The sequence below is a fragment of the Coptis chinensis genome, chromosome 1 (assembly GCF_015680905.1).
Source record: "Coptis chinensis isolate HL-2020 chromosome 1, ASM1568090v1, whole genome shotgun sequence".
NCBI lineage: Eukaryota > Viridiplantae > Streptophyta > Magnoliopsida > Ranunculales > Ranunculaceae > Coptis > Coptis chinensis.
In genome coordinates, this window is record NC_141456.1 from 68705133 (window position 1) to 68718050 (window position 12918).

The window sequence follows — 12918 nt, forward strand, 5'->3', positions numbered from 1 at the left end:
AGTTTAGTTTCCTATTCCTAAAGAGTTCCTGTTGAGGTGAATGTTTTCTTCGATTATAGGTAAAATAAATTCTGAAGTACGAACAAACAACCAAATCCATCCGTGCTTACCTACTACAGCACGAGCTTCTTCAACCTCATTTGAATTACAAAGATGCAGAACGAGAATCTAGTAAGATTTGGATGAAGGACCTCAAACTCTCAAGCATGTACTTATTCTGAGAATAATCATTTTAGGGATTAGTTTCACCTAATTTTACCTGCATTTACATTATTCTCGTCTGCTCACTGTGAACTCAAAAACAAGAAAAAGAATTCATCAGCATAATCCTACATCGCTTCTGAAAGTAACTCTATTCTCTCATCTTCACGTTTCTTCCTCTGTTCAACTTCAACCTTACTTTGGTAGGCAATGGCTTCAGATATAGCCTTTGGAAGTAGAAAACCAGGTCTCTCGAGAAATTGTGCTCGATCAAGAACCAATGGTTCCCGCAATGTTATCTGGATACCATCATATGTCCACAATGTCAAGGTTGCTTCACCTTTGAGCCCCATTGAAAACCAACCAAGACCAGCGGCCGAAACATCGATGGCATTTACATCCCAGCTAATTCCAGAAACCTTGTATTGTCGCTGTTCCCATTTCCCTAGTTCAGAGATTCGATCTTCACCAACTGGAGGCTGAGTGAAAAAGTTGAAGCACCATAAAACTGGGATCAGTCGATCAAACAGATTTAAAAGAACAACTCCTTGAAGATCTATGCAATAGTTCAAATTATACTGAAAATGGTTAATTATACACAACACGTAGTTCTTATAGAAAGTTGAGCAACCTAGAGAAAAAAGAAATGCTGATCTGATGTTTTTCTGCAGCTACATTTAGCAAAATATATGGATGCTTGCTACCATTGTCCTCTTAAAATATTGAAAATTATCCAAAGGGAACGGTGTGTCAACACACTAAACAGATTTTTCTTAACTGAGCTGCTCCTGTTTGCTTATAATTCTGTAATGCAAATGTGAAGATACAACTGCAGCCGCCTTAATGGCAAAAGAGATTGTTTTGGTAAAAGTCTCACTTAAACTTTCTTGAGAAGATTTTCATTAACATATAATAGTACGGATCAAGCCTTACACCCTGACATAGTTAAAGCGTTGGTGGTAGGATCTATGTATTAAGGAGATGAGTGAGTGTCAAATGTTGAACAAGTAAGGGTGGTGCACCTCCTTCCTTTGGGGAAGTCCACGGCACGCTGCTGACTCTAGCTCTCTATGTAAACCCCATGTCTTCTATGCTCTCTTGGAATGGGAGAAGACCCCTCCTCAGCCCTAGTTTTCTGTCTTATATATTCTCTCTTTGCGGTCCACTGAGGACCCTAGATCGTGATTCTCATCTCTCGTATGGTAGGCCTCCACACGTCACGCTCTGGACCGCAGAGTCCCACCTTCTCGGTCTTACTCCCGTACTTCGCTGCCCCTTCTACTTTGGTGTGTCTGCTCTGTCTCTGAGTGACACCTGGCTGCTTAAAGTCCTAGCTACATAGGAACTCCATGGTTACAAATATGGTCACTACAATTACTAAAGGAGAGATTTTAGGGTACCTAAATATTTTCTTTTTGTGTAGATTTCTTTAAATGTTGCTTCCACCAATTATAATCTGAATTATACGCAAAAGTTCCTAAAGTAACATAATCAAGATCACAAATGAATAATAATTCAAAAGTTGAGGTTCATTTAGTTTGATCGGGTGGGATGGAGAGGGGAATGGGGTGTAAAAGGGGTCGGGCCTATGAGGGTCAATACTCAAATTGTGAAGCCCTAACCCTCACCTCAGCCCTCTTTAGAAAATTGAGGGCTAGGCCAAAGGGTCGTATTTGATTACTCTTAAACTCTTTATTTACAATATTGATACGTGACAAAATTAATTATCACGCTTAAGTAATAGATTTTGTCAGTTCCAACTTTGGTCAATGTACTTAGTTAATAATTTGACTAAAATTTGTAAGATAATAAAATTCAAAAGTTTCCACGTTTGGTTCTTAGGTTCTATCTGCCCATGTATTCCATGAATCAATAAGTGTATATGAGACCAAATATAATGTGGTGTTGTAGGTTGTCGAATAGATTGTGTTTGATTAAAAACTTTATTACCATAAATCAAGAATCATATCATATCACTCTAATTTATATTGTATTCTACATAGAAAAGTCACCTGGGTTCATATCCCAGGAACAATTTGTTCTTTGGAACTAGATTTTTCATGCAACGTTGGAGGAGCTTATGTAAAATGTACTTTTTCATTTTGCTATTTATACAATTACTTTTTAACAAAATATATAGACAAGTTGTGAGGGCCTTAATGCGGCCCTGCGGGCCTTGTGAGGGTCTTAGAGAATCGGGCTGAGGGCTGCCCTCAAGCTTCCATATCAAGGCCTTACCCTCCCCTCAAAACATGAGGGCCGGCCAGGTCCGGCCCAGCCCTCAAATTGCATGAGAGCTTAAATTTGTGGGCTTTTTTGGCCCATGGGTTGGCGGCCAGCTGGGTGGGCCAAATGCTAGAGGGACTTTTTTACACCCCTAGGAGAAAAAAATTGTTTGATGAAGCATGCAAGTCATGTTTCAACGGTGTGGTGATGTTTTCGTTCCAGTGAAGATGCTGAAATTTCAAGTACAAATTTCACTAGGAGTAGTTCTCTTCCATCAACCACGCCCAGCTGATTTTGTCCATCAGGAGAAGTTTGCTTTTCCATATAATATATTTGGAGCGACCAAGAGAGGAGAGAGGTGAAGATGATGAGGAAGAAGAAGAGCGTGAAGAACTTGAGATAGAAGAGGATGCCTTAGAAATTAAATACATGCCTTTGAAACCGAATACAAAAAGTCACCCAGAAACACCGGACACCACAAAAAGAAATAGATTGTTTTGATAAAAACCCACTTGATTTTGTTGGGATGATTTTCATTAATTGTAATAGTTTAGTGTGTGGTGGCAGAAACTAATTACTGCTGCATCTTCTTTTCTCTCTTCTTCTCCAGAATTTTGTCTTTTTCTCTTATTGAATAACAAAAGGATATTTTAACTGTAACAATATTTAATTGCAACTCTCCTTCATGAGTTCCCTCTAACGTTGCATGGTCAAAACCAAAGTGAAATTATAATGTTCAGACATTCCAATGCGTGGTAACAAATTTTTCGCATTAGGTACATGCAAATCCAAGGTGATGTAGAACACCTTGCTGAAACGATGACATTTCACGTTTCAGCAAGGTGTTCTACATCACTAGGGCACTTCAATAGATAAGATGGGATCAATATAGATCTTTGCCTCCTTTTGGAGGTGGAAACGAAGGGGGTATAAGAGGAATGTCTATAATTGACCTAGCTTTGTACCTTTTGAAGCTTTATGGAAAAGCACCAGTGATAACAATACCTAATTCAATTATGTGTGATTCATAGACGAATCTGAAATTGCTTTCGATAAAAGTTTTACCTGCAACCGTAAACCAGCATGCTTCCTCCACATATCCTCCGCATTTTCTATCTTCCCCAGATGAATTGAAATATTAGGTGATGCCCAGACAGTAACATAAATGGTTTCCACGGAAGCTTGAGTAAGATCGAGTCTCATTAAAGCACCTACATGTATAGCTTGCCCTGCCTATCAAATACAATTATACAAATCAAACATGCTGAAAACGGAAAAGTGTATGGTGCAAAGAAATGACATCAATTCTTAACCGAAAAATCGTCCTGCTAAAATACAAGCTTGAAGTTTTTCTATTCTACCTGGCAATGAGTAATGGACAAACTACACTAATTAAGTTAATTACTTTCCAAATTACAATGTACAGATTGGTACTTCTTTTAAAGGTAAAATCCATCACAGTTAAATTAGAGTATGGCAGAATACACATTCTCAAAGCAGAAAAAAAGATGTGATAGAAACTACAGATATCTAATCGCAGCCTTACTACTTGATCCCTTTCTGTATTATATTGAATGGAAAAGCTTTCTGCAGGTACCATGAAGCAATTTTCTTTCATGACACTGGTTTACGGAGCGGAACATGTAAATTATACATAGGTAAACAGTCACAAGTGCAGATATTAAAGATAATTATGACCCGGATTTAACACAGATGATGGTTGGATGGTGCACTTTAATGCTCAGACGGGATATACCATTATGTCCAGAGATAAAAGCAACCCAATGCATTGAGAGGGTTCACCTTTTGTTGCGCAAGGAGACTTCGGTAAACTACTCCCAACTAGGTTTCTTTGTTCTAGTGACTCCTAGGTAGAGGTGACTATCCCACTGGGAAACTCACAAATGAGTTTTCATCAACTTTCAAATCTTACAATATGGGATTACCAAGAAAGGCGTATACTTATATGTTATAACATAGTCAGCTTTTCATTTCCTCAAAATTCTTGTAAAGCAGTAACTTTAACAAAATTATACGTATTCTTCACACTGACTAACCATTTTATATGACCACATCTTCGATTACAAACTTAGAACTGTACGAACATTACTTATTGTAAATTTCGGTGAAACAATAATTGTTGAATAAAGATTTCACTAAGCTTCTTGTTTCTGTGTTCCTAAAGTAACAGAGGCATACAGTCAGCTACTCCAAAAACTAAAAAAAACTAAAAAAGTCCAGTATAAAGCATTTTTTTTTTTTTTCACACAAGTAGGGATTTTATTAGAATAGAACCAGTATTAAGCATAAAAGCAAATAGCTATGGAAATGAACGAGAACTTGCCTTAATCCTATATGTCCGAGGTTGTAGCTCCTTCCGAATCTCGACCAGTTTCTGCTCATCTCTAGTCAATCTCATGGACATTAGGTTAGGATGTAAGAGACCTGGGGTATCATACATCTTCGCTTTTGCTGGTAGGATACCCCCAATTCTTAAAATCCCAAGAGTTGTTCCAGGAACTGCAGCTTCTGTAAGCTTGGTAATCTTCGTGCCTTCTTTCTTGGAGAATGCATTAATCAGTGTAGACTTTCCCGCATTCTGAGCGCCAATCACCCAAACATTTCCTCGAGGACCTGCTAATTCCTTGATGAAGGACAACAGGTTCCTAACACCCAAGTCCTTGCGGGCACTAACCAGATAAACCCCACTGAGCTTGGGTGCACCATTGGCTTTAGCACGGTTGCGAACCCATCTGTCCAACCGAGTTGGCGAAATCTGTGATGGGAGAAGATCCACTTTTGTAGCAGCAAGAACCAGCTTTGGCAACTTAAGCTTGGGGTCTTTGTTCCTCCCTTCCAAAGCCATAAACAGCGACTTAGCTGCCCGTTTGGGAAACGAGCCATCGAAGTCGGCGCAATCAACAACCATGACTACAACAGATGCATCAGAATTACCAGTTCGTTTCATCAAACGGGTGGAGATCAATCTATCAAAATCAAAATCAGGTATCAAGTTGTCAGCTTTAGAATTCTTTACCTGTCCATAATTTCTCAGAGAATGGCATCTGGCACAAACAGTAAAGACCATTTCTTCATCCCTCCTAGCTTCTTCTCTAAGTTTTCGCTTCTTCTCAGCTTTGGAAATTCGCTTCTTATTGCTCTTGTTTAATGTCTCCTCGGTGACATTGCCATAACCAACACCCACAGGAGCAAAACCATTCAATTCTTTCTTCCATTTCTCATCTTCTTCATTGTTTTCAATAGAATCCCAATCAAAACCATCATCATCATCATCATCATCTTCTTCTTTTAATGCTGATTTGCTCTCAACCCAAACGTCGACAAAATCATGGACTAAAAGACCCTCCTCCAAATCTTCATCACCATCACCATCAACAATATACTCTTCATCTTCTTCTACAAGAGAACCCGTCTTTGCCTTTGGTTTAATGAAGAAACCAGGAAGATTTGGGTCTTTCTCCTGCATGAAAACTCCACAACCGGGACAGACAAGCCCATGAGTATCATCATCGTCTCTTCCGTGGCTTATGAGTGAAAAAGGGTGCTTCGGGTTTCTCCGGTGATTGCTGTGGCAACAGAGTGACAAAACAGGCCCTCCGCCCTTCCTCTTGAGATAAGAAGGTGGTGTTACTATTCTTGTCTTGGGGTCACACTGATTATTATTAAAAAGATAAGGCTTCTGCAACTTTGCTGTTGTGGGGAAGATTAGTGTTGTTCCTGAGAACAAGATTGCCATTCTTTTTTACTTCAGTCAGCTACTGTGCATCAAGTCATCAACACAATTACAGCTGCTATAACAGTGAGTAATAAGCTTAAGTAGTAGTATAGCCACTATCACAAAATTATAAAAATGGGTGTTCACTATCAAATATCAATCCATATATATAATAATAGAGCAGAAAATCAGATGGGGTTTTGGAGGAATGAGAATGCCAGCGTTGCGTGGGAGATGGGAAGACGGGACTGGAGGTTCGAGTGTTCTCTTGATTGAAGTGCCAAACACTGTTTGTTTTGTTGATTGAAGATATTTGGGATATTTAGCTTTTAGTCCATCCAATAATGTCAAAATTTGTTTTAGGTCCATAATTGTTTTTTTTTATTAGGGGCTTGAGTTGGCTGTGTTGACTTGTTTCCGAAAAATAAAATAAAATAAAAAGACGTGAAATTCCTTTGATTTAGGTGTGCAGCAACACTGGCCTCCTTTATACTAGTATACTGCTAAGCAGTGGGGGCGTGAGTAGAGAGGGAGAGAAAAAAGGGAGAGATTGAGAGTGCGTGGAGAGGGAGAGAGAGAAAGGGAAAGGGAGAGGGAGAGAAACGAAGAGAATAAAAGAGATGAGGACAGACAGACCGAAACCAACCAAACACTTTTTTGTCTGCATACCCCCCTTTCCCTTTCTGCCCAGAACGTTCGCTCCGCTCACTTGATTATTCAAAATTACATTACAAAAAGCTGTGTATTCTAGGGTTGGTCCCCGAGCTACCCAAGTCGAGTTTTGCTATACTCAAGCTCGACTTGCACATGCATAAGCTGATTAAAATCTATTCGAACTTGACTTCAAGCTTAATATTGAAGCTCAAGCTCGACTCGTCTAGTTCTACTAATAGCTTGAGTTCAACTCGGTTCGACTCGTTTTACACTTAGAGCTCGAGCTCAGGTTCGAGCTTGAGTTCAGTTATGATCATTTGAACTCGAACTCGAAAATAATGTATATAAAACATTAAAACTAGTATAAATTGTAAATTATAGTTAAATATAAAGTATAAAATGGCAGATAAATTATAAATTATATACTACGTATGAGCTTATAAAACGAGTAGCTTGCGAGCTACTCGCTATATAGAATGAGTTTTAAATTTAGCTCAAGCTCGACTCATAATTTTGTGCGGACGAGTTTGAGTCGAGCCTTCGACGAGCCGAGCTCGAGTTACTTACGAATAGCTCGACTCGATGACCAACCCTAGTGCATTCTGATGATAGGTTTTCATCTTAAGATTAATTTACAAAACTTATATCCTACCTATACTAGTATACTACATTGTAGTGGGGCGTGAGCGGAGAAGGGGTGAAGAAGAGAGGGAGAGATGGGTATTGGTGAAGAAAGACAACTCTTTAAACAAAAAGAACAAAGAAAAAGTAACTGATTCCCCACCAATTTTTGAGCGTGAAAGCGAGATATTGTGAGGTGTTGTGAAGAAGAGATAGAGAGAGAGAGTGTGTGTGGGGAGTGGTGGATTTCGGCAGTGGAAAGTTTTGGGCAAAGAAGATAGAGAGGGGAGCAAAGGCTTATGGACAGGTGAGAAAAACTGGCCATGGAGGGGGTATATGGACAGACACCAACCAAGTGGTTTTTAGCCAGCCTTTCCAAACCCCACCCAAACCAAAAAACGTTCGCTACCGCTCACTTGATTACTATCCATTAATATTTCTTCCAAGATGCTAATAGGGAGTCACGTCAATAAAAGTTTTAAAAAAGTCCCTACTATAAAATTAATTAATTAGTTTATTACCAAGTTCACTCTATTACAGGTGTATTTTGTAATTTATAAAAGTACGTTTTGGTCTTTTCACATTTTCTGGAATTCAAAAAACTAAATACACGCCCTTATTTGAAGTGTTCGCTAGGGTACTTAAGTAATTAACAACCGAAAAAAGAAAAGGCCCCAACCCTTCGTGTGAAACAACCCACTCAAAAAAAAAAGCATTCGTGAAAATGAAAACCTAAAACCCAAAACTTCAAACCCCAAGACCTTTGCCAATTGATTCCCCACCTGGCCATAACACTTCATATTTTCTTTTAATATGCTTTAGCAATCCCCAATTTTCTTCTACTTCAGGACAAACAATAATAATCATGGGCTCCTTCCTTCTCTCAAAGCAATTATGTAAAATTGGCGAAGGATATTGATGAATTTAAGGTTTCTTCATTCTCTCTGAATTTAAGTATATGTTATTTCCAAGGAAGGACGATCTTCAATTTCATCAATGAGCTTCGCGAGAAGAAATCGAATAAAGGTTTCTTGCTAGGAACCGACTTACTGTTAGTATTTCTTTCTATTAGGATATCTTTGTTTCTAAACTTGTTTCACTACGTCAAAAGAGAAAATTTAGCCGTCTGCAATAAGGAATTGAAACTATTCAGTTTCGTGTTTTGATCGAGCAGGACGCAGCACTAGACAGTACGAAGCAGTTATTTTAAACACTAAACCACGGCCATTAACCATCCACAAAACTCATTTCTCGACGGCTACTAGCTGTCTTTGTATTTCAAATAATGGACAACCACTAACCGTTGATAACGAAAACCACGACATTTTTAACAATGGCTTGTGGACAGTTAGTAGCAGTCGAGATTTACCAATCTTGACAGATATAAGCCATCCTAAATCAGCTGTTTTGACATAGTGTTTGTTTTAATTTAGCAAGTAGGTTAAAGAAGTGTTCTTTGCTCTCCTATATAAGGAGACCGACTGTAATAGAGTTTTTTTCATTCAACTATTAATGTTAAGAGCTTTTCGGTGGTTTATTGATCTCCAATCAAAGGATCATAAGGTGGTTTTGATCTCCAATCAAAGGATCAACTTAGGGTATTAATTTAAGTTAAAAACCTTAACATCTGGTATTAAGAGCAGGTTTTTTTTTGGGACACACCCCCGCCCCCCTATCTTTCCTATTATATTGTCTTTCGTCTCCTTGTTCAATCATCATCATGACAATTAGAAAAGTAGAAGAAAAAGTCAAATTGCTTACCAATCGAATGGATGAGATGCAAGCAAACATCCAGACTACCAAAACCAATCTACAAGCTACTAATACTTCTCTTCAGGCTATCCAAACTTCATTACAAAACTTACTACATGTTTGAGTAGAATGCCAACCTTTACCGCCTATTGCTCGTGACGATAATTCTTTATAACGGGGTATTGATGAAGCACAGAATGGAGTGGTTTTTCAGGGTCGTACTCTTTGCATTGATTTTCCTAAGTTCGATGGAAAAGACCCAAAAGGATGGTTGTTTCAGGCTGAACAATATCAAGATCTTAATAAAGTTTAAGCTACGCAGATGGTTCCCTTGGCGGCTTTATACCTTCAAGGTGATGTTGTTTCTCGGTATCATTGGATTAAACAATCTTTAGGTATGTTGACCTAGCAGCAATTTTCTCTCATGTTATGCTCTCATTTTAGTTCGCATAAGAACATTGATCTGTGTAGTTCCTTAGCTAAGCTTTCACAAACTGGTACTGTTAGAGAATTTATTGCTGAGTTTGAACGCTTAGTTAACATGGTTCCTAATTTGCTAGAATCACATCAGGTTAGTATTTTTCTCTCTAGTCTCCATGCTGATATAAGTGTCGGCGTTCGCATGCTTCGTCCTCTCACTTTAGTTGATGCTTTTGAGTTATCTCTTTGCCAAGAAGAAGCAATTATTGCAACTGTTGCTTTTAATGCAACAAATTCATTTGCTTCACGGCTGTCATCATCTCGGCCTTCATATGTGTCGCTGTTTTCAAACCCCCTTATACAATTGTTGGCCTGCTAATTCTTTTGGTGTTAAAAGGTTATCATATTGTGGGTTGAACAGAAAGAACGTCGAGAGAAAGGATTGTGTTTCAATTGATATGACATTTACAAGCAAGGCCATCAGTGTCAAAAGCCTCAGTTGTCTATCTTAGAAGGTGAGATAACAGTTGAGGATGTTACAACTCTTGAGTCAGAAATTGAGAATGTTAATTAGTAGCCACAAATCTCCTATTTTAGAAATTTCCTTACATGCTCTTATGGGTTCCACTAGTCAGGAAACTATGTGCATCACTGGTACTCTGAAAAATCGTCCAATTACAGTTCTCATCGATTCAGGGTCTACCCACAATTTCCTCCACCCCTCTATGCGTGACCACAATTTTCATGTAATGGTGGCTGATGGTGGGTTTTTGAATAGTCTTGGTAAGTGTCCATAAGTTCGCATGAGTTTGCATGGCTATGCTTTTACAACTGATTTTTTTTTTTCTTTTGGCTATAAGTGGATGCGATATGGTTTTGGGTACACAATGGTCACAATCTTTGGGTTCCATTGCTGGAATTTCAGTGATTTAATTATGAAGTTTACAGTTGATAATACAACGTTCATGTTGGTAGGTGATGGTTCTCCTACTGTTATGCTTATGGATTGTGATCTGGTGCATCGACTTTTACGTCAGGAAAACCAGGGTGTTCTTTTACAATTGATTACTGATCTTTTGTTAGTCACTTCAGCAGTTCCACCAAAGATCACCACTTTTCTCTCTCGTTTTTTCGATATTTTTGGCTCTCCAACTGGTCTTCCACCAGCTCGCTCTCATGACCAACGAATTCCTTTGATCGATACCTTTGCACTTGTGAATGTGCGTCCACATAGGTATCCCTACTTTCAAAAATCTAAAATTAACAAGGTTGTTAAGGAATTACAAGATGTTGGACTTATTCAGGCCAGTTCAAGTCCTTACTCTTCTCTAGTTCTATTGGTTCACAAAAAGGATGGCTCCTAACATATGTGTGTTTACTATCGTGCTCTTAATAATATTACAATCAAGAATCATTTTCCTATATTCCTGTGGTTGACGAATTATTAGACGAGTTGCATTGTGCTGTTATTTTTACCAAGCTCAATCTCCGTCTAGGATTTCATCAAATATTGATGCATGGGCATGACATTCCGAAGATTGCTTTTCGCACTCATGATAGTCATTATGAATTTCTGGTTATGCCATTTGGTCTCTCTAATGCTACTGCTACGTTTCAAAGCTTGATGAATGACTTATTTTGCCAGTTTTTACGCAAATTTGTGCTTGTTTTCTTTGATGATATTTTGGTATATAGTGCTTCTCTCTCTACTCATATTAAACACTTATTTGTAGTTTTCAATATCTTGCGCACTAATGCTTTATTTGTGAAGGAGTTGAAGTATTCTTTTGGTCAAAGTTCAATTGCTTATCTTGGACATGTTATCTCTGCTAAAGGGGTTTCGGTTGATCCTGACAAGATTGCTTTTGTTGTCCACTAGCCGGTTCCATCGACTATCAAGGATCTTTGCGGATTTTTGGGATTGACAAGTTACTACCACAAATTTGTTAAAGACTATGGCAAGTTAAGTGCACCACTGACTCAATTATTAAAGAATGACTCTTTTGTTTGGGACGATACTGCAACTGATGTTTTCTCTCTTTTAAAGTCTTCCTTGACTTTTGGGATGATACTACAATTGATGTTTTCTCTCTTTTAAAGCCTTCCTTAACTACTACTCTAGTTTTATTACTTCCTAATTTTTTTAAAGAGTTTGTCCTTGAGTGTGATGCTTCAAGCAATGGGTTTGGTGTTGTTCTCATGCAAGATGGTCACCCTCTTGCTTATTTTAGCAAGGCCATCTTTGGTAAAAATTTGAACTTGTCCATTTATGATAAAGAGATGCTTGCAATTGTTTCTGTTGTACAGAAATGTCGTCCTTATTTACTAGGCCAACATTTTAAGATCTATACGGATCATCGCAGTCTCAAATATTTTTTGGAGCAACGACTTTCTTCTTCTGAATAACAAAAGTGGTTATCTAAAATATTAGAATATGATTATGAGATTAATTATCGCAATGGGACTAATAATCAGGCCACTGATACTTTATCTCGTGTTCATGAATCGTCAACTCCTTTTACCATCTCTTCACTTATATTTTCCAATATTGACGATTGAGAGTACCCAAAACTGTAGTTTTAACCTCTTAATAATATTACGTTTAGGCTAATTATGTTTACAATAATTATGTTTACCCAAGCCCAGTTAAAGCTGGGAAGTCAAAGCCAATTCGGGAAGAAAAAGGACAAAAAGCCATCAAAACTTTAAAAGGGCGGATCTTTGGACTCGTGCCTCGGAATTGGGCTTACTTTATGTTAAAACGATCGGCTCAAAGCAAAATTTCCAATGGACCTAGTCTTGCCCGAATCAGAGCTACGAAAGTGGAATAAAAGTGTAATGAAATAATTTCCAACAGCATTAGCTCTTTTAGATTTAACATAATGGACTTTGGGCTCACATTAGAGTCCCAAAGTCCTCCTTCCAGGCTTATGCACAAAAATGTAACCTAATCCTCTCATATATAAAAAGGATTCGTTCTAGCCTCTCATATACAACTCCATACAACATCATAACATAAAATAGAATAATTTAGTTTTAGGTCTTCCATTCATTGTTTAGTTATTTTTAATCCGATGACACAAGGATAAACATCCATTAGAGGGGGTTTATCAAACCATGAGAGGATGATTGGTAGTTAGAATAGTTATTGTTTTGTAATTACGACTCCAAGTTCATCGTTGTGAGATTCTAGAGATAGAACTCATAACGGTGAACTAGAATTTAGAGCCACCATCAAAGAGATTTGTGGGGGAGCTAATATTTCATGCTAGTGAAGCCATGATTAGAGATAACTTGGTATTCACTAG

The 12918-nt window shown here is 38.2% G+C and overlaps 1 protein-coding gene and 1 long non-coding RNA gene across 4 annotated transcripts; one reads left to right on the plus strand and one right to left on the minus strand.

Annotated features, from left to right (window-relative positions):
• Positions 1-183: 183 nt before the first annotated feature.
• BPG2 (P-loop containing nucleoside triphosphate hydrolases superfamily protein) lies at positions 184-6458 on the minus strand. Of its 3 annotated transcripts, none has more exons than XM_086605218.1 (3): positions 4768-6458; positions 3493-3656; positions 184-709 (listed from the first exon to the last, which is right to left on the minus strand). In XM_086605218.1, exons 1-3 carry the CDS (start codon positions 6182-6184, stop codon positions 647-649), a joined length of 1644 nt encoding a protein of 547 aa, XP_086461344.1. In that variant the 5' UTR covers positions 6185-6458; the 3' UTR covers positions 184-646. The 3 variants fall into 3 exon arrangements, with proteins under 3 accessions (XP_086461344.1, XP_086461341.1, XP_086461346.1); XM_086605215.1 differs by having other exon boundaries at positions 184-680; positions 4768-6455; XM_086605220.1 differs by lacking the exon at positions 184-709 and adding an exon at positions 1024-1535.
• A 2831-nt stretch (positions 6459-9289) lies between these two features.
• LOC147525069 (uncharacterized) lies at positions 9290-11772 on the plus strand. The gene is made up of 2 exons (XR_015221011.1): positions 9290-9585; positions 11382-11772. It is a non-coding gene; the product is annotated as an uncharacterized LOC147525069 (long non-coding RNA).
• The last annotated feature ends 1146 nt before the right edge of the window (positions 11773-12918 follow it).

What these genes read in the sequence shown, in the direction of transcription:
- BPG2 (XM_086605215.1), bottom strand. Translation starts at nt 6,184, where the DNA reads ATGGCAATCTTGTTCTCAGGAACAACACTAATCTTCCCCACAACAGCA. An exon ending in GACATATAGGATTAAGGCAA is followed by an intron (nt 3,657 to 4,767) that starts GTTCTCGTTCAT and finishes TTTGATAGGCAG; the next exon opens with GGCAAGCTATACATGTAGGT. An exon ending in ATGCTGGTTTACGGTTGCAG is followed by an intron (nt 681 to 3,492) that starts GTAAAACTTTTA and finishes TTTTTCACTCAG; the next exon opens with CCTCCAGTTGGTGAAGATCG.